The sequence below is a fragment of the Pieris napi genome, chromosome 6 (genome assembly GCF_905475465.1).
Source record: "Pieris napi chromosome 6, ilPieNapi1.2, whole genome shotgun sequence".
Taxonomy (NCBI): domain Eukaryota; kingdom Metazoa; phylum Arthropoda; class Insecta; order Lepidoptera; family Pieridae; genus Pieris; species Pieris napi.
In genome coordinates, this window is record NC_062239.1 from 288868 (window position 1) to 316427 (window position 27560).

The 27560-nt window shown below is 41.6% G+C and overlaps 2 protein-coding genes across 4 annotated transcripts in view; both read right to left on the reverse strand.

Annotated features, from left to right (window-relative positions):
* Nucleotides 1-13693: 13693 nt before the first annotated feature.
* On the reverse strand, nt 13694-14858 carry LOC125050046 (phosphate carrier protein, mitochondrial-like). The gene has a single exon (XM_047649605.1). It carries the CDS (start codon nt 14715-14717, stop codon nt 13776-13778), a length of 942 nt encoding a protein of 313 aa, XP_047505561.1. The 5' UTR covers nt 14718-14858; the 3' UTR covers nt 13694-13775.
* Nucleotides 14859-14995: 137 nt separating this feature from the next.
* LOC125050205 (fibrillin-2-like) overlaps nt 14996-27560 on the reverse strand; it is a 44519-nt gene continuing 31954 nt past the window's right edge. For all 3 annotated transcript variants that reach the window (XM_047649892.1, XM_047649893.1, XM_047649891.1), the window contains exons 25-54: nt 25906-26058; nt 25568-25748; nt 25299-25491; nt 25053-25226; nt 24815-24981; nt 24571-24710; nt 24369-24485; nt 24140-24286; nt 23938-24054; nt 23749-23852; nt 23415-23676; nt 23017-23341; nt 22818-22935; nt 22620-22735; nt 20128-20297; nt 19657-19978; nt 19317-19474; nt 19140-19240; nt 18817-19056; nt 18524-18743; nt 18198-18371; nt 18009-18117; nt 17682-17930; nt 17287-17579; nt 16997-17203; nt 16635-16789; nt 16321-16560; nt 16154-16244; nt 15856-16076; nt 14996-15789 (exon numbers count right to left, since the gene is read on the reverse strand). In XM_047649892.1, coding sequence (XP_047505848.1) covers nt 15619-15789; nt 15856-16076; nt 16154-16244; nt 16321-16560; nt 16635-16789; nt 16997-17203; nt 17287-17579; nt 17682-17930; nt 18009-18117; nt 18198-18371; nt 18524-18743; nt 18817-19056; nt 19140-19240; nt 19317-19474; nt 19657-19978; nt 20128-20297; nt 22620-22735; nt 22818-22935; nt 23017-23341; nt 23415-23676; nt 23749-23852; nt 23938-24054; nt 24140-24286; nt 24369-24485; nt 24571-24710; nt 24815-24981; nt 25053-25226; nt 25299-25491; nt 25568-25748; nt 25906-26058 — 5435 coding nt within the window. In that variant the 3' untranslated portion in view covers nt 14996-15618. The remainder of the gene's footprint in view (nt 15790-15855; nt 16077-16153; nt 16245-16320; nt 16561-16634; nt 16790-16996; nt 17204-17286; nt 17580-17681; nt 17931-18008; nt 18118-18197; nt 18372-18523; nt 18744-18816; nt 19057-19139; nt 19241-19316; nt 19475-19656; nt 19979-20127; nt 20298-22619; nt 22736-22817; nt 22936-23016; nt 23342-23414; nt 23677-23748; nt 23853-23937; nt 24055-24139; nt 24287-24368; nt 24486-24570; nt 24711-24814; nt 24982-25052; nt 25227-25298; nt 25492-25567; nt 25749-25905; nt 26059-27560) is intronic.

Consider the following 27560-nt stretch of genomic DNA (forward strand, 5'->3'; position numbering starts at 1 on the left):
TGATACCGCCGCCCGTGGACACTCTCAATGCCAGAGGGCTCGCGAGTGCGTTGCCAGCCTTTTAAGAATTGGTAGGCTCTTTTCTTGAAGGACACATACAGAAGACCACTAGAAAATGTATCTGTATGTTGTACATACAGAACTTTGTGTTATTGTATTGTACTGAGGCATTTCCCTTGTTATTTATCCACATCAGCAATAAGAAAGCGAATAGTTGATATTATTGTAAATTTCCAGTTTACATGTAAGATGTAAAAAATCCGTATAGGACGAGGACGGACCGTCGATCGGCTGAATATTTCTCGCTAACCCAAATAGCGGCGTTGTGTGCCCATTTCGTAAATTAATTATCGACTTTTACGGTTTCCTTCCATTGTGGCAATTAATTACGACCACTAGGTACATAATCTCGTTACACAGCCTCGCTGCCGCATCGACTACACTAAACTTACGGATACATTTTCAGACATTTAAACACGACAATTTTACGGAACTTTCATAATTTCGGGAGCTTATTTACAGTTGTTTAACGCATTGAAATATGATTGCTTTTATTAATTTAAAAAAGCAACTAATATCTCTCTATGGTGGCGGAAAGTTTGTTACCAGTTCTTCTTGCCCTTTCTACGCCCTTGACTTGCGAACTGGTAGTTAATGTAAATTTACATTTAATTTAACTTCTTTTCTGACGTTCATAAATGTACTTGTTTACCTATATGAATAAAGTTATTTTGAGTTTGAGTTGGTAAATACCATAAAAAACTGTATTAATTTAAATATATAAAAATCAAACGTAGGAAACTTAAAAAACTTGGTTAACAAAAACATGAAAAATAATTTTTACTTGAGTACAAAAAAACAAAATAAATTATGCGATTAAATTTATGTAGTTTTCAGAGAAAAAGCAAGTAAGGCGAATGTAATGGCCCAACATAGTATAAATTAATTAAACATTCTCATCTGTGTCAGTGCAGCGAGTCAGGCATCTCGCTAATAAATCCTTTAGACTTACAACAATTGTTGCCTCCACGTTGAAATATTTACATGTAAGCGAACTCCCTTGATACACAGCTTCGTGGCTTTAAGTTAATAAGCAATTTTATCAGTATTTTGGGAGACGGAATTGTAACTAATATAAAGCAAACTTTGTGATTTAAATTAAAAGAACTATAACTGAAAAGAACGGCAATCAGTCATTTTTAAAAAAATATTTTTACTTAAAATTATGACTATCAAAAGTACCTTTTAAATAGGCCTAATTGACATAAATGATTCTACTTTGACTTTTGAACTCTTCCTAAGTAGGATGTATTTTTTATATTCATTGGAGAGTGGAGACAATGTTATGAAATCGTTATGGTGACTCGCTCGCCAAAAAACCTATCACAATTGATTTAACGGGAGCGGCTCAAAACACTACAATAAAATAACACGTAAAAATAGAAAGTGGTAAGATTTAGTGCTTTTTTATCGGCGAATATATTCAGCGAGCGAAAAAGCGGAAATAACTTAGTGAATGCCGACCGTTTCGGCGGCCGCGGAGCGCCGACATCGCGATTTTACAAATATATGACAACGAAATATTTATACGTTGTTTTACCGCAGTTCGTTTAAATATTAAACGATGATGGCATTTTTAGGAACAGTAAGTGATAATATAAGAGTCATTAAAATAGATTTTCTACATCTATAAGAATTTATGAAATAATGAAATTTAATTTGAATCGCGAATTTTAGCCCAATCAAAAGTTTGCTTCGTTATCGCGTGAATGTTGCAAAGTTTATGATTTCATTCATAATACTTCATTTGAATTGTTGATTTCATCGTACCGCGTACAATCATAATTTGATCATTTCATTAATATCGCGGAATTTAAAAAGCAATTTGTAAATTATATTGGCCATCCTCGTTAAGAATTATACTTTTTATTTCCGAATGGAAATGGAAGTTAGTCTTAGCGACAGCTAAATTTAATTGGAATATATACTACAAAGAGTTAAAAGTTTTATAACGAAACTAACTTGATCGTTAAATAAATGTGAGAATTTTAGACGGCAATGATATTTTTTTATAATTAGATTTTATAAAAAATAAATGACCTAATCAATTTATAAATATATATATTAAAGCTTCCCATTCTCCTCTGTGTTACGTTTTAGTCCAGATGACTCCCGTGTTTTTCCCAAAGTCATCCTTTGACCCTTGGCGCTGTCTTCCTCTACCTCTTGGATACCATTGATATTTAGTCCGTAGTAACTTCATCCAAGAAGTTTGATTATGTATTCGAGTACTGCCGAGAAAAGATTGTGTAATAATTGGTTATTTTCCAGCTCGTTCCTTGTGTATTTTTGCAGTCATGGCCTAAAATGTATAATCCTGCTTATCTGTAATATATAAATATATTTATATATATATTCACTCACACTTCCTTTTGCAATAAGGCATCCCATATTTGTAAGTGCTTTAAAGGACAGGTTTATGTTATAATCGACAAATGCTAAAAAGTATGTTACATAGCAATCGCTACATTTCTTTAAAACTTGCTTAATAGTGAGAATGTAGGCTCTTATTTGGCTGATTTTCATTGAGGTTTTGTTATACAATCTAATAGTAAAAAAATCTTGTAAATATTGGACATTATAATATATAATTTCTATATTTCATCCGATATTGCTATAAATGCAATTACTGGTTATTAAGTATTTTTTGTCGTAAAACCTACTCCGTTATTACCTGGCCTTTTATTACAGTGGTAAAAAGTATACTTGTATTCCTAAATCATCTCGTCCTCTTTTCTTAAATAACTCAAACTAATGATACCAAATTTCACTCTATTAAATAGTTCTGATTCAATTTCAATTTCAAAAATTCTTTATTTTGTTTCACAAAAATTTATAGTGCTACATATCCAGTGTGCATTATTAAATAAAAATAGTTCTGATTGACCAGCCGTATTGGAGATGTGTTACTTTTTTGTTAGAGTTACAGTTATCGTTTGTGTTGTTTTTACGGTCCTTTGTTTTTTCTATAGTTTATTACCATAAGTCCTTTTCTTAACTAATTAGCTGAGCTTACTCTCATCTAAGCAGACTCATCAATTTTATGAATTATTATTGAAGCATCATTAATTTTTGTGCGGTGAATTGAACATTCTCCGTTTAAAGAGAAGGACATCTTTTCCTCTTCTCCACTTCTTCTTTTCTCTTTTCTTTTATCGTAAACTAATTATTTATTACAGCTTTAACATGTCTTCAGACATACCACTGATATCTATAGTGTATAGTTACAATATTGAATGGAATCAATGACAGTAGTGTGTGTTGAATGTTGATAAACGATTATTCTAACCTTATGTTAAAACCGTGGGTCAACGTTTTTTGATTTAATTATGGAATTGCTTTGCATATGCACTGTCTGAATGGTAAATAGTTTCGGTGTGCCACTAATTGAAGTGTGAGATCTTGTATTTGATATTTGTATTATACTACGAGAACACTTTCACCACTGTTAACGCTATAGCCGGAACCGGAATATACGCTCATCACTACATACTATAAAACAAAGTCGCTTTCTCTGTCCCTATATATGCTGAAATCTTTAAAACTACGCAACGGATTTTGATGCGGTTTTTTTTAAATAGATAGAGTGATGGAAGAGGAAGGTTTATATGTATAATAACATCCATTTAATATGGATGGAGAAATACTGTTATTTTTGAGGTTTCTAATGTTCTGTCGTAAATCGTAAATAATTACATTTTTTCCGCTTACATTGCGAACCCTACGAGATTTATCAAAATAATGTACTAAGTATTGTACACATTGAAAAGGTCAACAGAAAACTCCGCGATGGTATATATGTCTATTTCTTATGGATATCCCACAGTATGTTATTGTGGGATACCCATATTTTTTGTCATTTACGTTTTACGACAAATAATGGCTAATTTTCGAAGCGATTTTAACCAATACAGCATTTATCCTAATCCAATTAAATACCTTAAATACATTTTGATTTAATATAGATCTACGAGTATATGGCATATGATTTAAATGAATATTTTCAAAGATATAACAAATTTAAAAATTGCAGGACGCAGCGCGTCGGAGGCCGCGGTTCTCCCTTTACTCTATAGCACTTTGAATTTAGTATCAGCATTGCATCCGTGCGAAGCCGGGGCGGATCGCTATAATAATTTAGTGTTCGTTTTAGGAAAGAAAATACTTAGAATTTCGTAACAAGACCAACATAATTAAAGTTGATGGCAAATGGACCGCGCTGTTTCATCGTTCAAAAACCGTAATAAAGCTAGGACGCAGTGATGGACGAATTAAGTAAGATCTTACAGGTTGATTGATGGTAAAATCGGAGCATAATGCATTTATAGCTTATCTCCAAAATAATAAAATCGAGTCCATTATTTTGAAAATATATTTACTGTTTTTTTATATAAAACATCAACATAAAAATGGCAATAAAATTATTTAAAAAATTTAAATTCATTTCACACAATGTATTCGGTATCGCTCCGCGGGTCCTGTTCAGCCCGTCCCAAATTCATATTAAACTTTTCAAATATAAGTACTTTATTTACTCTGTCCCGTGAGGAAGTTTTCAAAATATTTCAATAACGTTGATTGCTCTATTAACTGATATGCTGATGTGGGTTCTTCACAAATTATCCTATTACCACATATCATTCCAATGTTCAGACTACTTTAATAATTTGTTGCCCAATAATTTCTTTATAAGAATTAACAAATATATTACTTAAGATATAATTAAAATGAATAAACTTACTTTAATTTTAAAAAGACTATTGCAATTAAAATGTCAAAGAGTTGCTCTGTCGGTATTGAACAAACAACAGTACAAAAACTCATTTCATCTGCACCTTGAAATGACGTTCAGAACACTTTTTCATTCAACAACAAAGAGTGTCTTTGAACAAAACGATCGATGCCATTCTCTGTGAAAACAATGAGGATGTATATCCAGCGAACATCAGCCCTGTCTTGAAATCGAAGTACGTTTAACTAATAAATTAAACTATAAAAACTTTTAAAAAGTTGCCCGTGTGACTTAAGAAAGACATTAGTTTCTTTTCTTAGTAATTATTGTAACAATATACGAGGACAGTGCGGCTTATAATAAATATAGGCTTATTTCTCATAATTAATTTCATTTGCACTTGAATATTAGACCAGTGCAGATAGCCCTTAAAATAAATAAAAAGTGAAAAAAATTACAGTAGGATAAAACCCATTAGAAAAGCAGGGGAATATGATCAAAATGAAAGGAAAAATAAATTACGGTCGATCTGAGGTCGGGAAGGGGTCGGGGGGGGGGGGGGGAGTTTTAAGGGTAAAAAACGGTTTATCTTGATTTCCGGCAAAACTAAAAGTCCTATCGAAGAAAGTTAAATGGCAAAGTTGTAGGTAATAAAAAGATCTAAAACTTTTGTAGTCACACATTTTTCACATAACCTCAAAATTTATGTGAAAAATTCAAAAAACCAAGTTTTTGGTTTTTTATATTTATCTTTAACAAAAATATATTTTTTTTAACGAAATTTGGTCAAAACTTACCTTTCTATGTCCCAAATACACTGTAATTTATTTGATTAAAAATATTTATTTGTTCACCTTATTTTGAATTAATATCGAAAAAACACCCTAATTTTCAATCGAAAATTCTGACGTCAAAATTTCAGCTTTTTTCAAAAAGTTGCTGGGCTTTCAGTTCGTTGAAATCTCTACTTTCCTATGGTAAAAAAAAAATATATATTACCATAGTAAATCTTCTCAGAAAATGCAAAAAATCGTATGCAGTAACGCCCAGACCTGTCATCCCCTTCCCTACTTCTCTATGAATCTTCTTTAAATTATAATCAGATGCCTATTTATTACTATTTTAAGATAACTTTTATATACCTGAGTGACCTAAAAAAAAAAATTTAGCCTTTAGATGGGCTAAAATTTTCGTATTCCGACCTCAGATCGACCGTAATTTATTTTTCCTTTCATTTTGATCATATTCCCCTGCTTTTCTAATGGGTTTCATCCTACTGTAATTTTTTTAGGTTTCAAAAATTATCGGCACTGGTCTATATATTCATTGACAAGAATTAGATTGTCCACTTTAGGTTTTTAATAATAAAACTCATATGAACTTCGTCGAACGAAAAGCGCTCGCTACAAAATTATCAACAACAAGAACTTGATACTTCAGCTAGAATATTCAAATAAAATACTTTAATTTCGCATAACGTAACTTTTTATGCGGAATTTTTAATTTTTCGCGAATGTTTCGTAACTTTCACATTTGGCCGCCGAATGCCACAGCCTCCGGCCTGCTTTGCGTTTTTATTAATATGCTTTATTGTTTATAAATGAATATGCACTTGTTATAACGAAGTGGTAAAATGATTTAAAATTTGATTATATTTTAAATTAAATACAATAAGTATCTAAATCATTATATAATTAAAAAAGTATAAAGTTGATTAACGATAGTCCTTGTGAATTTCTTAAGCATTTTATACTTGAACACGTTTCAACAAAGTTAAAGTAATAATAAAATAAGATGTAAGTGTAAGGCCGGAAGGGAGACCGGGGAGGCGAAGGGGATATATAATAGGTTGACACTGCCCAGTGCCCACTGCCCCGTCTGTCCGGGATCAATCATATCAATGGCCTGAAATCTGATCAAATCCTTTGTTTCTCATAGAAGCTTTAACTACGAAATTTACTTACTACTCTATATTATAACGAATTAAACGAAACGCAAATAATTATGTTTAGTTTTTTGTGTTTTAAAAGGTGAACGTGCTATTTCGTAACCTCATTTTATCTTCAGAGTAATTACCTACTCTCATATATACCATGCAAAATTGCTTTGTAAAAAATTCAATTTCACACTTGAATTCCTTTAAAAGGTCCAATCTCTTGAGTAATTCGTTAGAATCTTTGTCTTAGGGCTGCCACCTTATTGTTATGTCTCTAAATATTTCTCGCGGCCACGTCTGCCGGTTTATGTATATTATTTGTCAAGGTTCTGTGTTAATTATTTGAAATATAGCGGTAGATGTTGGAAGTACTGGAAAAAGTCTAATCCGTCGAGGACTGTGCGTAGCGTGCTTGCGTGGGCTAGTGCGGAACAAACTATTCATGGTTGTCTAATTATATTATAATTGAGAATTGAAGTGTGAGACTTATACCGTACCATACCGTACAGTAATCAAAGCACTAACTGAGAAAAAACTTTAAATTGTGAATGGTTGAATTGATAAACACAAATTCACCTAATCACAACTGTGCATTTAGCACAATGCAATTTTCTGTACCTCTATATCAGTATATATATTACTTTTAACGAAGTTTAAGTTTTACATAGCTTGCTTAGTAAATTTCAATTACATTGGGTAATTGAGTAATATTAAAAAAACTAATAAACTAGCTAATTTTATGTTTCAAGATTAATAAGTAGTATCGCTATAAGGCCAATCAATGACAGTATTTTAAAAGTATTTTTTATAGACAACTAACGAACCTACGCCCAACTAGGGCGGTCATCGCCGAATATGCACAACCATTTTAAGTGGGTTACTCAAACTCTCACTTTGAAAAATTGGAGTACGTACCACTCAGACAAGACCTCCATTGGCACTCGATTCCGCTAGTTCGCAAAAGCAAGTGTCTTGTAAAGCGGACTGTGAAAGACTTCTGACCATCAAAGTGATGCTGATGATACGGTTGGTACTGGGATCAATCCCAACAACTTCAGAACACCCACATAGTAAACTTTGTAGAATACACATAGAGACGCAATGTCTCTGCGTAAAGCGCGAGAATCAAGCCTATCAGTAATACGTTGGAGATTGCCAGTCGACAAGCCCCTCGCTGAATTTGGTCAAAATGAAGACGCTGGTATTTGGAGCACCGGTCCAGAGACGTTAGCAGTATTCCTATTCCATATGAGGCCTTGTACAGTTGCAAGTTTTGTACCTCCGTGAAATATAGCCCTATCGAAAACACCCAGCTTTTTGGAAGCCAGTTTGGCATACTGAGGCTGTGTGAAGGACTAAGGCGCTCTGTCTTCAAATTGAGGATACACGACAAAAAGATATTTCTATATTTCTTGGTAATAAACGTTATAATATTATCTTCTTAGGACACGTTGATAACCCTATCCCAGTGCCGTATAACCGCAGAGGTGTGTAGGAAGCCATTGTACTTCCTATTTGCCGTGATGTCATTGAACAATAACTACATGGGTACCTAGTACCTACTGAAGTTTACTGAAAAACTAGTGCTTACTTCGAAAAGGCTTCGTAGTAAAGTAAAAACGAGACTCGACGAAAAAGAAAATAAAAATGCTTTCTTCAATAAAAAAACCAAATTTTTCCAAATGAAATATTGGCATATTTTGTACCTGGAAACTAAGTATTGTGGGTGACCCCTAGAGATTTTGAGCGGGTATAAAATGAACTAAATTCGCAAATATAACCAAAGCTCGGTCGAAAGCTCTGTGCGCTCGATCGTTAGAGTTTTTAACCGTTCCTAGTTAGTAGTTAGTCGAGCGGAAACAAGTTATCGTTTTGGTTATCTGAAATCAACCGTATGCGGCTGTTAGCTCTTACGAATATACAGTTTGTATATTTCGATAAAATTTAAGTCGTATTTTAACTTTAGTCCAACAATTTTATTTTGATTTAACCATTTCCGGGGGCTTCTATTTCTGTTATGTTTACTTCTATTTACTAGAAACATTAAACCTTAGATAGGTAACATAATCTGGCTGCAGCCTGCATTGGCCTGTCCTTCAGACGAGCGTTGGCAGCACATGTCTAGTCTACCAGTTCTATAGTAAGTAGATGTTATTATGTAAACAGGCAATATATACGTATGTTTAAATTAGAGAATTAAAGTATTTCTGAAGTTATACTTATTTTGGTGCGTTAGGGAAAAATTGGTGCGTCACGAAAAACCGACACCCTGAATATCTGTTCAAACGTCGGTAAAATAGTCTGGGCCGCTAGTTGGCGCTTGCTCTGTTTTATCGACAAGTTGCATTGTCTGTCATGGCGTAGTGTTTTCCAGAGTCGTGTTTATTTAAACCAAAATAATGATTTCTATAGGAGAAAACCCGTTCAAATGTGATAAAAAACATAGTGTTTATTGTAAAATATCATGATTAGTACATATTATATCGTTTCGATTGGAAGTTTTCTTGTCTATTAAAATGGACAAGAAAAATGGAATTCGAAGAGGGAAACGTCCCTCTAAAGTGCTCGAAGACAATTATGACGCCAAAGAAGTTTAACTTCTAACGCGTGTACATAAGTACACACACGTTTTTTATAATTCTCAGAAGCTATAATGCAATATAGCATGATTTAATTTGTAACTGCGCTATATTTTAGGATTTGCAGTATTCTGTAAAGATGTTTTCGTAGATAATGGTGAGTGTAACGAGACGCCTGTCTGTTCGCCACTCGCACAACAAGCACTGTCCACTGAGTTGCTGTTTCATTACACTCTGCTCGCTCTAGGGTTGCTAACTGCTCGATTTCGTACTACTAAGAAAAAAAAAGTTTTAAATTCTGTACGACAAAAACGGTTCGGTTTTTAAAGATACACAATTGTATACTAAAATCCTGAGCACATACCTCGTTTCGATATATCCTTACCAAGAAGAAAGGCACACAATTGTTAGTCGTAAGGATATGGAGAAATTATATATTTATATTAGTTGGGAACAATAAGAGAGATTGGACTGATAACCTACTGATACCTTGCCTTACAATAGTTCACACAACGCACAAAATACTCCAATACGTTACTATTAACAAATATAATTAACAAAAAGGTAAAAATAAAAATGCGTCTAACATAAAAAATGTGACGATCGTAACAAAAGTTATATATTTCGAGCAGTATTGTATAAAAGGTATCTCTTATTTCTTTTTTTTTTTCATATTTACTAATCACTTTCCACTTTTATAACGATAATAACTGAAAATAAAACATTGTCATTGGAAATAGGTGTAATACATTTTTATATGCATTAGTTCAGTTATTTATCTTTAAAAAAAGTTAAAGTACAATTGATAGCTCACGTGGCACAAATAAATTATCTTCAAGACTAATAAAATAATATTTATCAATAACAGCCTTGTCTTTATTGACTGGTTTTAAAAGCACCTTCAGCCCTGGCACATGTTGTTAGACAATTCCGTTCCCATTGTGTGTGGAGGGTGACATCCCTATACAACTCGATGCGTCTCCGAATTCACCCAATACATGAATTGTATTGGTTAATGAACATTTCATAAACAACCCTGCTTAATTGACAGCTCCACAGTTTTCAAATTAACGCTAATCCAACTTAACTTTATTTAAAGAAAAATTTTAAGAGATTTAATTATACATCATAAATCTTTACTTTATTTAACATTAACTTAACTATTATAAATCCAGTTTTAAAATTAAACGCAATAAAAATACTAAATAAATTATTTCATGATGCTATTGATAATAATATTGTAAAAAATTTAAAATTCCAATACGTATAATCTGTAAAGATTAATAATAAAACTGCTATATTTGATTATTCCAAGCTTGACGTTACAATATCGTTTATACTTTCAAAATAAACACAATTTGCTTGAATGAACTTTTTGTAGTATGAGGATAATTGGAAAAGTTGCAATCAGTTGCGCGGGGTGAGTCGCCGCGAGTTGCCGGCGACCGCAGGCAGCCGCGATCACTATACCGGAAATGAATTAAGACTACAACTTTGACCCGCTAGCGGTTTATTTTCCGCGAAACCAAGTAATTGACTAACTACCTGCTAGTGGTTGTTTGGAGCTAATGCAATTTTGTTAACAACTTAGGATGTACGAACTACCTTGACAAAAAATTGAAATGTTGAGTGCCACATGCCACAATCTCTCAACGATGGAAAAATTCAAATTGAATAGTTCTAACTGATTTCCCAAATTCAACAATTTAAATACTTTAGATATAAAAATGTTTACATATTTAAATAAAAATATATTCTAACCATAATTATGAATGCCAATACCAACTGCTGTCTGCCAAGTTTTGGACAAGCGACGTGATGGTTTTATTTTTATTTCCTTTTACACTTTGCATTCACTTTACTATTTAAGAGAAGCTTGTATAATAATTAAACATGTGAAACTCCATCAGCAACTACGTACTTCATTCATTCTAATACCAAGAATCGTTACTCATGACAAAGAAATAATTAAATTCCCTATTTGTATCGTCCTCTGTACTCGTAGTGTACACACCAACACATACACATTCACCCTAAACCGTTTTAGTAGGGCTGGCAACTACCGCACAGATGAAATTGATAAACACACAAGTGTTTATCAATTTATTATAGAAGTCAGCTGCAATAAAGTTACGGAATACATTTTGAAAGTATTGTCAATATATGCCCATTTTAGAAAATATAATATGGTTTAATTCTGAACTAATAGAGATTCTCTAATGGAAGTTACTAAATGAAAATACGTGTGGTTGTACATTATTACCTGCTATAAACATGATTAGACTCAAAATAATAATTTAGACCAACCCTAATGGCAGTCAACATCGTATTGTCTGAATCTTTAATTACGGGCCACAAACAGAGTGATTAAAGAGGTAGGAAGCAATTAAGTTGCCTCGGAGGCTGTTATTATTGCTCTAAAACTGATCGGTCGCAAGAGAAAGTGTATATTTTTCAAGAAAAAGACGAGAGACGAAAAGACATGATAGAATATTAATTCATTATGAATTTAAATTCATTAAAACAATAGAATTATTCACTCTTATACTTATACAATAAGAGAAAATATCATATAAAAATAAATCAGTGGCGCTACAACGTTTTTAGGTCTGGGCCTCAGATTTTTGTATCTGTTTCATGATCATTTGTTAATCTAATAGGCAAGTAGGTGATCAGCCTCCTGTGTCTGACGCACGCCGTCGACATTTTGGCGGTTTCCTCACGATGTTTTCCTTCACCGTGCGAGCGAATGTTAAATTCGCACATAGAAAGAAAGTCCATTGGTGCACAGCCGGGGTTCTAACCTATGACATCAGGGATGATAGTCGCACGCTGAAGCCACTAGGCCAACATTGCTCAAAGAAATGCGAAAATATCATACATTTGTGTAAATTTTTCAAAAGTATTGAAATCATATCTAGCTTAGATCAGCATCTAATTTAAACTTGACTTAAATCTAATAAAAGTAATAAGTTTGCCTCTTCTTTAGAAAAGCTTTCATCAACGATCTTCGTCATGAAAATCTTTTAAAAGAAATACATTCAACTTAATTAAAACAGCCTAGATTATGATTTATGCCGAGGAAACCAAAGATGCAATAGGTACCTATATTATTTTTTTGAAATCTCTCATTTTCAGTTTGTTTTATTTTAAAACTATAGCGAATGTACTAAGTTCAGCTCTGTATATTTCCATACAAACGTTTTGCAAAGTTATTTTCAACTCAGTAATATTCACAATAAAAATGATCTGTGGAGATGTGGATAGAATTTCTCAGCCAGTTTAAAATTGCTACAGTTTGGAGTTTAAACTCCGTAATTTGTTGGGCGTTGGGCTTCGTTCGTCATTGGTGAAGGAAATACATTGGTATGAGCTGTTATTCAAAACTAATATGATGTACATACCATATATAAGTAATATACAAAATAGATTTTTATTAAATCACAACGATGTTTTAAAGGCTCTTAAGAAAGACAATTGTGAATACTATGTAGAAGCTATATCCGACAAACTATTCATATTAACAATATAAGCACTTTCAAGATAAATTTAATTCAATTTATCCGATTTGAACATATTCATTTATATTATAAAACGAAATATAATCCGTTAAATCCCCTAACTCTTTCAAAGAAGATATATTTATAAAATGCTCACGTAGAATTTGTTTCTAACTCTGAACTTCACTGAGAAATGTTTCTGCGCCCGGTATCACGTACAGCACATAACTTCTAACCGCTAAATTCCACAAAACTATCTTATTATTAGATCGCTTTATTATTGGTATTTGTGTCTAATTCCGAGGACCTTCTGGCCTCTTCGTTTCAATTTTGTATGAGATTATTCAACTTTTAAATGCTATTATTACCGACCAGGGGAGATAGTTCTACAATCACTTTTTCCTTATTCAAATTGGGATTTGAGTCTGAGAAAACAGAGAATATTTTATCTGGTGTCTCTCTCGTCGTAGGAAGAAACAAATAAGGCTCCCCAGATAAGTCGGAGCTTATGTTAAATGGACAGAATAGTGTTTGCGATCGAGCGGCCACTTATAAAACATAGAGGAACCGTTTGCCCGGGTCTTAACCGGACCCGGGTAAGCCGGTAAGTGTGGCACGATGTTCGGATAAATCCCCATATTATTGTTATTGCGTCCCCGGATAGCCGACGTTACGTTCAAATGAAAAACCACAATCATATTTTGTTTACACATCAAATATTGAAATAGCATGAATTTAGGTTCCTCAATCCTTTATCTACAGTGCAATAAATTATTTTGCTATATTTATTTCTTTATTTAATTTATACATACATATTTTTTTATTTAATTTTTAGGTGCTCCCTATCATACTATACTTAAACTTCTCGTAAACCAAAACCCTCAGTTACAAAATATATATATTTATTTTACATCAAAACATTCCACCACACATCATTTTCAACTATCGGATACATTTTGCATATAAACTTATTTTCCTTGCAATTTTTTTCTTAGGGACTCGGGCATTCCTGCGGGAGGCGGGCGCGGCATTCCCGTGTACACTTTGAAGCCATCGTATACGAACCATTGCAAACCGGTCAGCGTACCTATCATCACGATACGTGCGACAAGCCCACGCCATATGCCGAACATACCCACTTCTGAGAGAATTCCACCGATGCTGGCACTCGGGTCCTTGTTTAGCTTCGACACGATGGTATCGGAAGGATGGGACACAATGGCGCAGAGCACCCCAGCTATATATCCTGCCGTGAATGTCAAAACCAGCTGCTCCGCCTTCGTGCACTCCTCTCTCGGTTTCGGAACCACGTTCGTATACAAATACTCCAAAACCTTTTCAAAAGATGAAAATTTCATCATCGTGTAAGGAACCTGACGTCCCCATAGTGGGACAAGGCCTTTGAAGAAAATTCCGAAACCCTCCGTGGAGAGCATGTGGGGCATCGCTTTCATCATCTGTGAAGTGTACCCTGGAGTCGTTTGCATTCTTACCTTGGTGGCTTCGAAAGGCGACAAGAAACAATCGGCGACCAGCTCGGCGGACGCGGCGGCGGCTAGATACATGTAAGTTCTGTACAAGTACGCCGTCTCTTCGTCGACGAAAGTGGCAAATTTATATTTAAAATATTCATAACCGGAAAATTTCGCAGCCCCTTGCAAAGAGTATCCTATGAACGTCGGCGCCCAACCTTTCACGAGATTGGCGGGGCCGCCCTCTCGATAAGATATCCCGAATCCTTTAAAAATGGATTTGTATTTTCCTGGATCGACTTGTAAACGGCACTTCACGAGATCTAGAGGTGTCACGAACGTGTGCGTGGTGCCACAGGCCACGGCGCCTCCCGCGGCACACAACATGAAGAATTTGTTGCTGAACATCTCACACGAAAACTCTTCTTTTTTGGACATTTTTTGGACTCTCGTGACACTCCTAGTGTAGATCTGGCGTAATTTAAAGATTGGGGTAAATTTACGGCGTAAGATATTTGTGAAATTTGTATAAATTCATTACTTCAAAGCATATTGACAGGATACACATTCGACTGAGACAATTTCGGATTTATTATTTTTTAACGACAGAGTTTTCTCTATAGGCCATAGAGAAGTTCCGGAGGAGCTTAGACGTCAGAGGAAGCGAACGATTTGAGAAAGGCCCTTTCCCTGACCCAAATAATAAAACATCAATATTATATTATTAAAAATGTTTAATTATATTTCTTAACTTAATTTAAAATATAACACATTTCATCGTATGCACATATTTACAAAATAAACCTAGTCTATCGAATCGCGCATCGACTACGCGCCGATGAGGGTAAACGGACAAATCTATAAAAATCCTTCCTAAACAAAGCGAATAGAAGTGACGTCATCACCCGAACTGACCAAAGTTAGATTTCGCTCGTGATAATCGCCATTTAAATAATAAATTAAATACATTAAAACGTAGCATCTTTTTACAAATGTATCAAATATTAAAGAAAATAAATAATCGTCACTTAACAGCTAGACTGGCACAAAGACGGCGGATGAGGTCAGTGGGGTCAATTCAACCTTCGACCTCACCCCGCTGTCGCTTATCATTAATACTGCCGACGTCGTCTCCCGCTCCCTCGACGACGACTTGAACAGCTTTCGCACAATACGCTGCTCTAAAAGAGACTTAACACATTCCGATATATCGACCCATCCTTAAACGGCAGTGTTCCCCAATCGGTTCCAATGGCAGTGATTCAATGTGATCGGAGTCGCCCGACGGATGAAGACATCGTCGTCGGACGAAACGCATGAAATAAACATTAGTAAAAAATTAATTCGATTCGATGTCGCGTCGCGTAAACGTCGAGCGAGGCGCGATCCGGACGGACACGTAGAGTCGCAAGGGAGCCGGCGCTTCCGACTCGCGGACGTGTCGGCGGCCTCTTCGTCGGGAACCGGCCGACACGAAGCGGCCCTCCAGCTCCAGCTGCCTCTCCAACACCTGTCGAAGACCTCCATTTTAGAACGAATTCCGGTCGCCGAGACGATTCGGTCGAGAGAGTCTCACCGCGTTCGCCTTGAGGTGCCGCCTGAGCCGCAGCGCCCAGGTGCCGTCCTTCTTGTTGAGAACGAAGTCGCGGTCGTCGTCCCCGTAGGCGATGCGGTAGTGGGGCCGTCCGTCGGCCTCCGCCCCCACCAGCCTCAGCAGGGGCACCCGGCCCCGAGTCTGCTTCGCGTCGGCGCTCACCACGATCAGCTCGGCCTCCGGCTCCAGCAACGACCGACGACCTGAAGCGTGAGGGACGAATGAGGAACGGTCTCGTCGGGCGACACGAGGCCCCAGAGACGGAGACCGGCGAACTCACGTCGGCTACGTCGGCGCAGTCTCCTGACGAGCGTGGTGCCGTTGGCGAACACGATTCCCTCCTCCGGCGCTCGACGGTGACGACCGTTGACCTGAAGGCGGAAACGACGGATGAGATTTGGGCGTTTCCCGAATTCGAGATTCGCGGCGCGTGTGGCGAAGCCCGACCTTGCAGCTGAAGCATCCCTCGGTGGAAATCAGATCGTTGTCTCCTCCGACCTTGTACTGATGCGAGAGAGGGAAGACGGGCGCGTCTCCGATGTCGTCCGGCGGCAGAGCTCCGTCCAGGGCGGAGAGGCAGTGGCCGGCGCCGACCAGTCGGTAGCCCGCCGGACACCCGCACTGGTACGAGGAACCCAGCGCCGTGCATCCGAAGAGACACGACGCGCCCGCGCATCCGCCCGCCATCTGCAGGACACACTCGAAGTTACAATAGTCCTAGCGCGCTTCCACCTCACGAGAGCGAGACCGAGGGACGGTACCTGGAGGCAGACGGCGTGTCCGGCGTCCCAGCCGTAGCCGGCGGGACATCCGCAGCGGTACGAGCCGCCCAGAGGGAAGCACGGCGACGACCCGCACGGCCCGCTGGCGCACGAGTCCCGCGGCACGCAGACGCCGCTCGCCGACCGGATGGAATCTGAGGCAGACTCACGCGTCAGTACGAGCCGCGGACTGTTACAACTCCTCAATGCAACCTATATTGCTGACATATCCTGGTCATCATTTCTTCCCATGCGTCAACAACCTTACATTTCCCTCGAGTCAGTACGTGTAATTTTTTTTTTAAAAAGATCCCAAATAATTTCCGCGTAACGGGACGCAGAGGAGACGGGGGAGCGCTCACCGGGCGGACACTCGCAGCGGTAGCCCCCGGCGTAGTTGCGGCAGGGCGACTGGCACCGGCCGTCCTCGCACTCGTCGCGGTCGAGGCAGCGCGATCCCGCCAGGTCCAGGCGGAAACCGCGAGGGCACACGCAGCGATACGAGCCCAGCAGGTTTACGCACTTTCCCGGGGACGGGCATATACCCTCCTCGTGGCACTCGTTTATATCTGAAAAGGGAACGGCCGATTAGCGGGCCTCCGACCGACACTTGCCAATGTCGTCCCGATTCGGAGCGATCCGTTCGACGCACCGATGCAAGCGTCGCCACGCTGCTCGTATCCCTCTTCGCAGGAGCACTCGAAGGAGCCGTCCGTGTTGGTGCAGGTCTGATGGCAGGTGTGGGTACCCCTCTCGCACTCGTCGACGTCCCGGCAGTTGGCCCCGTCCTCGTCCACCTCGTAGCCGGAGCGGCAGAGGCACTCGTAGGAGCCCTCCGTGTTGCGGCACAGCTGCTCGCAAGGAGACCTCCGAGACGCACACTCGTCGATGTCGGCGCACACGTCGCCCGCCGCTTTGTAGCCCAGGCCGCACACGCAGCGGAAGCTGGAAACGGAGGACGAAGATTGTCTCTATGGTCTCTATGTCGGGCTATGGTTCAAAAATAATTCTCATCGAGCATCAGCCCCGGCATCGTCGAAGTCTCACCTTCCGATAGTGTTGACGCACCGTCCCGGCGCGCAGAGGCCGGGAATGGCGGCGCATTCGTCGATGTCCCCGTACACGTCCGGGACGAGGCCCGTCGAGCCGTCGCTCCCCAGTCCGCCGCCGCCGATACCGCCCTTGGGGATCAGGTTGCTGCGGGAACACAGCTCCATTCTCTCGGGAGTGCCCGGAACGGGACACAGCTCGCACTCCGATCCCCAGGCCACGCCCAACGTGCAGCAACATTGCGCTCTGGAATTCGTTTTAATTACGTGCGTGAAAAGCCTTCGGCCGTTCGTCGCCGTCCTCGATAAACCGACGAGTGCTCACTTGGTGACTTGTGTGGCCGGCGCGGGCGTGGAGGCCGCGGAGCGAGGCCAAGGTTCCGGCACGCACCTGCCCGACACCAAGGATCTGTGACACGCTCCCGTTCGGTGATCTAAACGGGATGCGAGATTGTCACTCATTATTATGGTCACGATCCGTCAAAACCTTTCGGACGTCGGAACGAGGAGATACCGATGCAGGAGCGTCCGTCATCACTGGGCTCGTACCCGGCGTCGCAGTCGCAGGAGAAGCCTCCGTCCGTGTTGATGCAGACTCCGGGCGCACAGCGGTCTCCCTCCTCCGCACACTCGTCCACGTCTTCGCACGCGTCCTCCGCGTCGTGCGGAGCCGCCGTGCGTCTGTAACCTGCGGAACACGCGTGTTCATTTCATTTCACAAAAATTTCATTTCATTCAGTGATAATTTAAATAAAAATCGCTAAATTTGGAATTATAATTAAACCTGTGCCTAAAAATGGCGGGGGCTTCGTTCGTAAAAGTTACCTAACCGCGACTAACCTTCGGGACACTTGCAGATATAAGATCCCACCACATTCTCACAAGCGTGAGGGCACACGTGGCGGTCCGAGGCGCACTCGTCGACGTCCCGGCAGTGGATGCCGTCGGCCGCCAACGTGAACCCGAAAGGACACGTGCACCTGAACGAGCCCGCCGTGTTGTGGCAGCGGAACGAACACGCCGCGCGACCCTCCGCGCACTCGTCGACGTCCACGCACGTCTGCAAAGATTGGTCAATGATAGTCTCCGCGTATTTCATTCGACGTGCGCGGAGAACTCGACCGAACGCCGACCTGCTGCGGGCCCTGCGTGAAGCCGTAGTTGCAGCGGCACTCGTAGCCCCCCGGGGTGTTGGTGCAAGTGCCGTTGCCGCAGATCCTGGGGTCGGCGGCGCACTCGTCGGCGTCCACGCAGCTCAGGCCGCCCGCGTCGAGCGCGTACCCGGGCCCGCACTCGCACCGGAAGGAGCCGTCCGTGTTGACGCACCGTCCGCCCTTGCACACGTCCGGACGCACCTTGCACTCGTCCAAGTCCTGCGTCGTTCGAAACCAAACGTTGAATTGAATCGGTGACGATAGTAGACGTCCTTTCTTTAAACGATATTTCTCACGCTCACCTGAGTCAAATTGGGCCTCCCCATTCCTCCTTGACAGATTCGCAAGAACTCGGCGGAGTCGGGAGTCGGACAGCGTTCGCAGTATCTTCCCCAGGCGGCACCTGCAAATACAATTTAGCGAGTCAGCTAAGCTCGTGAACTAAGGAAATAGAGGTCAAAAGCGTTAAAGTGAAATACCTTCAGAGCAGCAGCACTCGGGTCTGCTCAGCTGAAGGGGCCTCGCGCGATGGCAGCGTCCGGCCGACCACTCGTCGTAGCACAGCTCTTTGCGCTCGTCCACGCAGAGAGCGGCCGCTGCGTCGAAGCGCCACCCGGTGGGGCAGTCGCAGCGGTATCTACGTGCATCGTCAATTGGTACAAAAACTTGGCGAATGACTCCAAAAAGGATATTACTGCAACTTCCATAAAGTTTTCAGAAAACCCGTTCTAAGGATCGGAGAAGTATTATTTTAACTTTGTCGCAACACTGAACTGGTGATAATTATTGGCATGTTTCAAAAGTATCGGTTTCACTAACCCGCCGTTGAAGTTGTGACAGTCCCCTCCGGCGCAGACGTACTGCAACTCGCGGCACTCGTCGCGGTCCACGCAACGCCGACCCGTCAGCCGCCATCCGGCCCCGCAGGAGCACTCGTACCCGCCGTTGGTGTTGGTGCACGAGGGCGAGCCGTCTCGGCCGCAAGGGGCCGGCAGCTCCGTGCACTCGTCGACGTCCCGGCAATGGCGTCCGTCGGCCGTCAGAGTGTATCCGGCCGCGCACTCGCAGCGGAAGGACCCCGGCGTGTTGCGACAGCGCCCGTTGCGACACACCATGCCGCCTTCGCGACACTCGTTCACGTCTGAGAGCGACACTGGTCGTTTAGCTTTTCGTGTCCGACGAGCGTTCGAGAGGTGTTTTTAAAAAAACACGTAACGATAGTTCAGGTAAAACGTTTCGATTAAAGCGAAACGCGTACACTGAGTCATCAAAAGTACGAGCCGGACGTACCGATGCAATCGTTGTTGGCGCCGGGCTTGAAGCCCTCGTCGCAGTGGCAGACGTAGGAGCCGGGCCTGTTCTCGCAGGTGCCGTTGCGGCAAAGCGGCCGAGGCCGAGCGCACTCGTCCACGTCGCGACATGCGTTTTCCCGCAGGGTGTAGCCGGGCTTGCATTCACACCTGGATTCACATGATCAAAACATTCATTCAACACGGGCATTTATCGGGATCGATTTAAACTAAATACACAGTAAAACGAATTATATTTCATAAAACTACTTATCGCAGATAAAATTAATTACCGACAAAACACAATATCATAATTATTATACACAAATGTATCATGAATACCAATAAACCTTTCAAAGCATATCAATATAACAATCAGCATAGAGTGAAATGCCATTGGGCTCAGAGAAATCGCACGAACTAGGGAAGTCTAAGCGATTCACACCTGGGCAAACTCATCGGTCACTCGCACAAGTTCAGAACAGTTCAAGTGGGTCAAAATAGGCGATAACACATTTCCGCTATTTGGTAATCCTGTTCACCTCGGAGATAACTTGTGTCACTGATTAGGAATTACTTTCAGTTCAATGAAGGGTCAGATAAGATGATCACCTATATCGAGGTAGTCCGTTTATGTTTATAGTTCACAACTCCGTTTAGTTAGTCTAAATAATATTTTATACCAATGACTCGACATTATATGCATCTTTCGAGAGGATATTTAATAAAATATTACATTTAATAATCTAATAAATTTGACTAGGCTCTTGCAATCTTACAAAAACATATACCTAACAAACCAGACCACCAAGTGCATCTTACGATTTTTTTGAAGAAAAGTTGGAGGAAATTTTGTGTAAAGTTAGTTTTAAGAACAATAAGTATATTATTGTATGTGGTGACTTCAATATAAATTTATTAGAAAATACCTCCATTAGTAAAAAATTCAATCTGTTATTAAAAATCTTACAATCTTGTTAACTTGTTTCTTGAGCCCACTAGAATTACAAGCTCCACTGCTACATGTATAGATAATGTATTTACAGATGCAGAGGCAATGCAAACCTCAATTACAACTGATCTTAGCTCAGATCATTGTGGACAGTTAGTGGCGCTAAAATGTAAAGTGGTGAAACAAGTTAATAAGAGCAGTGTGTTTGTTCCAGTAAATAAAAAGCGAATGGTGAGATTTAGATATAATATAACACCTACCTTTATTACCGGTAGGTATTACCGTTGATACACAATACAATAATCTAAGTGATTGTATTAATAAAGAGTTCAACACCATCTTTAATAAAATCCCAGAGGCTCTTTTATCTCTGCCTTTCAATAAATTTAAGAAATGTATTAAAGAAAAGCTGTGTAAAAAGGCTTACTATAAAGTCAACGATTATCTAGTTGATAAAAGGGCCTGGGACTAGACAGGCTACTTCTAATTAATTTGCGATATTTGTTTTAAAATAAGTGTTGTTTGATGATTTGCTATTTTAAAAGAGTACCGAGAGTTTTTTACGCTTTTTCTCTCGGCCTACACCCTCTGTCTTCTTTGCCGATGAGTAGGGATGCCTACAAACTCAAATTTAATGACGTGGAATAAGTGATACATGTATCTTATGTTCCTTAAAAAACATATTTTATTTTTAACTTTTTTTTGAAGTTATACTTCTTTAGGCGCGTTGTGAAAAATTGATGAGAGTGAAATTTTACGATGCGCGCGCACCGTGACACAAAATTAACAGAATGAAGTTGCCCACTAGGCACTAACGATTTTTTTTTAAACTTGCCGGCGGATTCTTTTTAAACCAGCGAGCGAGATGGGAATAAGACAATCTACAAGTAAAAAGAAATAGAATATGCGTGAAGTTAGCAGCTATGCCAAGAATTTTGAATGACCATAATGATATTTACCTTTTAAACAAATAAAGGAGTTTTAATTATTTTTTCAAAGAAATTTAGCAAAGCTTTTTCACAAAGACCTATTGTTACTTAGTTAAAAGGTTATGAAACATACCTAGTTATTTGATTGAATGAATAATATAATAAAATAATAATATTTATTGTTATTAATATTAATTAATGATTGAATAATCTACTAAATATTAAATGTTATTACATTAGTAACGTTAAATCTTTATTATTAATTATTTAATATTTAAAAAAAATAAAGAAAGCCAAAGAAGTATAACTTCTTACGCGCGTACATAAGTACACGCACCCTTTTTTTTATGTTACAGGAGGCAGACGGGCAGGAGGCTCACCTGATGTTAAGTGATACCGCCGCTCATGGACACTCGCACTGCCAGAAGGCTCGCAAGCGCGCTGCCGGCCTTTTAAGAAATGGTACGCTGTGTGGTATGGAAACGGTGCTCGGGACTAATTTTAATATTCACTCACGATGAATATCCGAGGACTTTAGAATTAAATCGTACTCAATAATTTATTGCGAACGGCGAGAAAGTGTCGGAAAGTATTAAGTCTTATTTCAAATACCTGTAGGATCCGACCGTGTTGCGACACTCCCCGTGTTCGCACAGTCGCTCGTCGTCGCACTCGTCGACGTCCTCGCACTCGTCCAGAGAATCGGTGAGCCGGTAGCCCGCCGGGCACTGCGAGAGAAAGGACACGTGACAGACGCGGGGAACCACCTCGTCCACTTTTCGTTTGGTGTATCACTTCCGTGATGATTACCTTGCACTCGTAGGCTCCAGGGAGATTGACGCACTGAGCGAGCCCCCGACAGGGCGACCGATGCGACGTGCACTCGTCGACGTCGCGGCACAAGTGAGAGGTGTTGTCGTGTTCGTATCTGAAACACGAGAAGTCGTTCGAGGATTATTATTATTGACTAGATGGCTCTCGACGTAATTCAGGCCGACGTTTGCCTCACCCGTGGTCGCAGCCGCACTGGAAGCCCGTGGGCGTGTCGTGGCAAGTGCCGGGCTTGCAGAGCTGGGGCATGATGTCGCACTCGTTGATGGGGCGCGTCTCGTTGGTCATGGGGTTGATGTACTCGCCGGGCTTCTCCCCGCAGAGGGCCACGTGGTCGGGCGATCCTCTCTCGGGGCAAGCCTCGCAGGGGCTTCCCCAGGCCTTGCCCACCGAGCAGCAGCACAGGTACTTGGTCTGCGGCACGCCCACTGGCGACGAGCACCGTTCGCGTTCGAGCTCCCAGTCCATGTAGCATTGACGCTGGCGGACGTCCACGCACTCCTCTGTGGACCGACGAAAGGATGAGTTGAAGTTGATCGAGGAAGCTCTCGGAACACGTCTCGAGACGACACTGACTTCCGTTAGGCATGGAGACGTATCCCTCGGGGCAGAGGCAGACGTAGGAGCCGGGCATGTCGCGGCAGACGCCGGGGCCGCAGACGTCGGGCACGGCGCACTCGTCGATGTCCTCGCAGCGCAGCTCGTCGGCCGCCAACCGCCAGCCCTCGCCGCACGTGCACACGAAAGACCCGAACGTGTTCGTGCACGTGCCGTGCTGGCAAAGCGACGGATGCTGCGAGCACTCGTCGATGTCGGCCAGGGTCACCACGTACGACGGCTGAGGGGAAAAATAAATATGAATACTGTCAACTGAAAGGGGAATAAGATCGGGTGTCGCTTAAATACTCACGGGTTCCAAAACGGGTTGATATCCGGGTCCACCCGGACATAGCTGTCTGTACGCTTCCGAGCCGGGCTCGGGGCATAGGTCGCAGTAGTTACCCCACGCGGCACCTAGCAGCGAAACGTTCAATGAAATCACTTACGCTAATTAAAAATTACTATCGAGCAGGCATATAAAAAAACAAAAAAGACTAACCGACGGAACAGCAGCAGGCGGCCATCGTGCCGTCTTCAGACAATTCGTCACTGTCCCGGCACTGCTCGGTTCCCGAGCGAAGGTCCACTTTGCCGTAGCACCGGGCTTTGCGGGAGTCTGCATCACGATAATCATTTCAAAACGCAAAATGTTTATACGAACACGAGACATCGATACGAAGTTGAATTGACATTGAACGTACCGAAACAGGCCGTGCCGTCGGAGACCAGGTCGTAGTTGGGAGGGCAGCGGCAGAGGTAGGAGCCTTGCGTGTTGACGCACTCGCCGTACTGACACGACTGCGGGGACTTGCACTCGTCCACGTCCGTGCAGTTGAAGCCGGGCATCACTGGGGAGAGAAAATAAATTTCTGAAATTCTGAATTTCATCCTCTTCAACGGTGACGCTGCGAGTCCACGGGGTGCACTCACGGTCGTCTATGCTGTCCGACTGGTAGCCTTTATCGCAGATGCACTTGAACATGCCGAAAGTGTTGACGCAGCGTCCGAACACGCAAACGTTATCGAACGTTCCGCACTCGTCCATATCTGGAATCGTTAAATATTATTAATTAGAAAACAACTCGCGTACCTAAGTGACAAAATGTCTCTTTTGAATACAAAAACGACTCACCGAGACAAGACTTGCCGTCGTCGGCCTTGGTGAATCCGACGTCGCAGTCGCACTCGTAGCCGCCGGGTACGTTCGTGCAGTGACCGTTCTCGCACAGGGTGGGGTCGTTGGCGCATTCGTCGATGTCCACGCACGAATATCTAAAGGCGAGGCCAGAGTCAAAGGAGGCGAAACAACTCTCCGCTCGGGTCGTTCCGTTCGCCTCGCGGCCGATCTGAGCCGTCGACGCGATGTCGGCACTCACCCGTCTCCCTTGTATCCCGTGTCGCAGAGGCACACGAAGGAGCCGTCGGTGTTACGGCAAGTCGCCCTGGGATGGCATCCGCCATTGTTTGTCAAGCACTCGTCCACGTCCTCGCACTCGGCGCCGTCTCCGCGCCAACCGTCCCGACAGCGGCACTGGAAGGAACCCTGAGAAAGACATACGCAAACGTCAAAGGCGAACGTCCCTCGAAGTCGCGTGCCGTATGTATAAATCTTACGGGCAGGTTGATGCAGTCGGCGGCGGGGTGGCAGTCGCAGGTGCCGAGTTCGCACTCGTCGTCGTCGGTGCAGGCGGGGCCCTGCTCGGGCTTGACGCTGTACCCGTCGGGACAGCGGCACACGAAGCTTCCGATGGTGTTGCGACACTCGCCGGCGCCGCAGAGGTCCGCTATCTGTGCGAGCAGACGGTCACGGTTAGATCGTGCCGGAGGGCGGAGGCGTCGTCGTCTCTCTCGCAGACTCACGTCGGCGCACTCGTCGACGTCGAGGCAGGTGGGCTTGGCGTCGGCCGGGGCGGGCAGCAGACCCTCCGCGCAGGTGCAGCGGTAGGAGCCGGGCGTGTTGCGGCACTCGCCTCCGCCGCACACTCGTCCGCCACTCGCGCACTCGTCTACGTCGCGACACGACCGACCGTCGGCGCGCAGGTGCCATCCTTCCCTGTATCACGTCACACTCTTTACTGAGCTGTCCTAGCCGACACCGCATTACACCGAAAGAGACTGTCAATAAATACCGGCAGACGCAGTGGTAAGAGCCTGGAGTGTTGATGCAGTCGTGTTGACAGCGGGTGGGGTCCTCCGAGCACTCGTCGATGTCCTCGCAGTGGGACTTGACGGTGGACTGCGCGTATCCTTCGTCGCACACGCACTGGTACGTTCCCATTTGGTTTTCGCACGCCCCGTTGCTGCATATGCCTGCGACGAACGGGCGAATAGGTGTTATGACGATCGATATCTTCTTCGTATACAATTTCGCCACTCAACCGTTTCCTCAGCTGTGCCCCAGAACGGGGTATATTTAATATATAAAAATTGTCAATAAAATAAATAAATAGATCCTCGGATGACTCACCAGAAGTGATAGAGCATTCGTCGATGTCCTTGCAAGAGAGGCGGTCGGGCGCCAGCTCCATGCCGGCGCCGCACTCGCAGCGGAAGGAGCCCGGCGTGTTAAGGCAGCGCCCTCCGCGGCACAACGCCCGGTTCTCTGCGCACTCGTTGACGTCTGCGCATGATTATTCCATTTTAACATTTCCATATATAAAAAGCACGAAAAAGCAAGATAATATAAATCTATAAATCAAGAATAGTGCTGAACCATCGAAGAAGAGTAAAATGGGATAGCTAGCTACCCCATTATAATAACTGATTGATAATATAATTATGTCGAAGATTATCATCAGCAAGTTGTTTGTGAAATAGGCCTACTGGGGATGCCATGTTAAAAAAAACGCGCCTACAGACTCTACCTCATAGGTGGCGGGGAAAAGTATCAGTAATAAATAAGTAAAATTGTTGGAAGTTAACCAAAATTTTCTAAAATTTGTTTAAAATAAACGAGAGATCATAAAAGTAAAGTAAAAATGTTGATTTCACCGGTTGTCACGAACCCGGTCAACTTTGGAGCGCTGTAACAGCGTTTCCAATTAAAGAAATTTAAAAAATTACAGAGTAAAATCTTCAGAAAGAGATCCTGTACAAAATTGTTCTGACATAATTTTTTGATAAAAAAGAAAAAAGTTATTAAGCAAAAAAGGATAATTTTTCAAGTTATTGAAGTTGTACTTCTTTAGGCGCGTTAAGAAAAATTGATGAGAGTGAAATTTTACGATGCGCGCGCACCTGTGACACAAAATTGGGAGTGTGATATAGCGTGCGCGAGCGAGATGGGAATAAGACAATCTACAAGTAAAAAGAAGTAGAATATGCGTGAAGCTAACTTCACGCATATTCTATTTCTTAGCTTAGCAGCTTAACAAGAATTTTGAATGACCATGACATCTGACAATGACATTTACCTTTTAAACAAATATAGGAGTTTTAATTATTATTTAAAATTAAAGATTATATACCTAGTTATTTTCATTATACAAGTGCGAATTTTATATGTGCGTCTGAATTATAATCAGAAGTGATTTAAATTGAATATCTAAATCAATACTAATTAATATGATAAAATATTTGTGAAAAAACTGTGCCAACCTTCCTGAGTGCTTCAATACAATTGAGGTTAACTATCCGTATGTATTATCGAGTATTATTGTTGATTAAAACTGAAACATGAACCATTATTCATTGCTTTTGTTTATTGCGTTTGTTACAGCAACTTTTTAGAAATATTCTACGACAATAAACATTTTAATAAGTACCTGCATCTCAAAAAAATGACCACATTATTTAATCAAAACATGTAATTTTTCAGATTTAATCTAGCAAATATAAGGACAAGAGACAAAAAACAATTGATGAATCAGTGGAAGTGCACTAAATTGAATACAAAAAAAGAGTTGTCATCTTATCGCCGTGAAACATCAAAAACTGGAAGTGGAACAAAGCCACCATCACCTTCTCCAGACACAATGGATATGGCAGAGATGATACCGCAACGGTTTGAAGTAGATTTCAATGAATTTGATTGTGATGGTGTCGAGGTAGGAATGTTAATTATAAATATGATGTATGGTGATGTTCAAGGTTCAACCTTTCAAGCATAGGCATATGCTCACA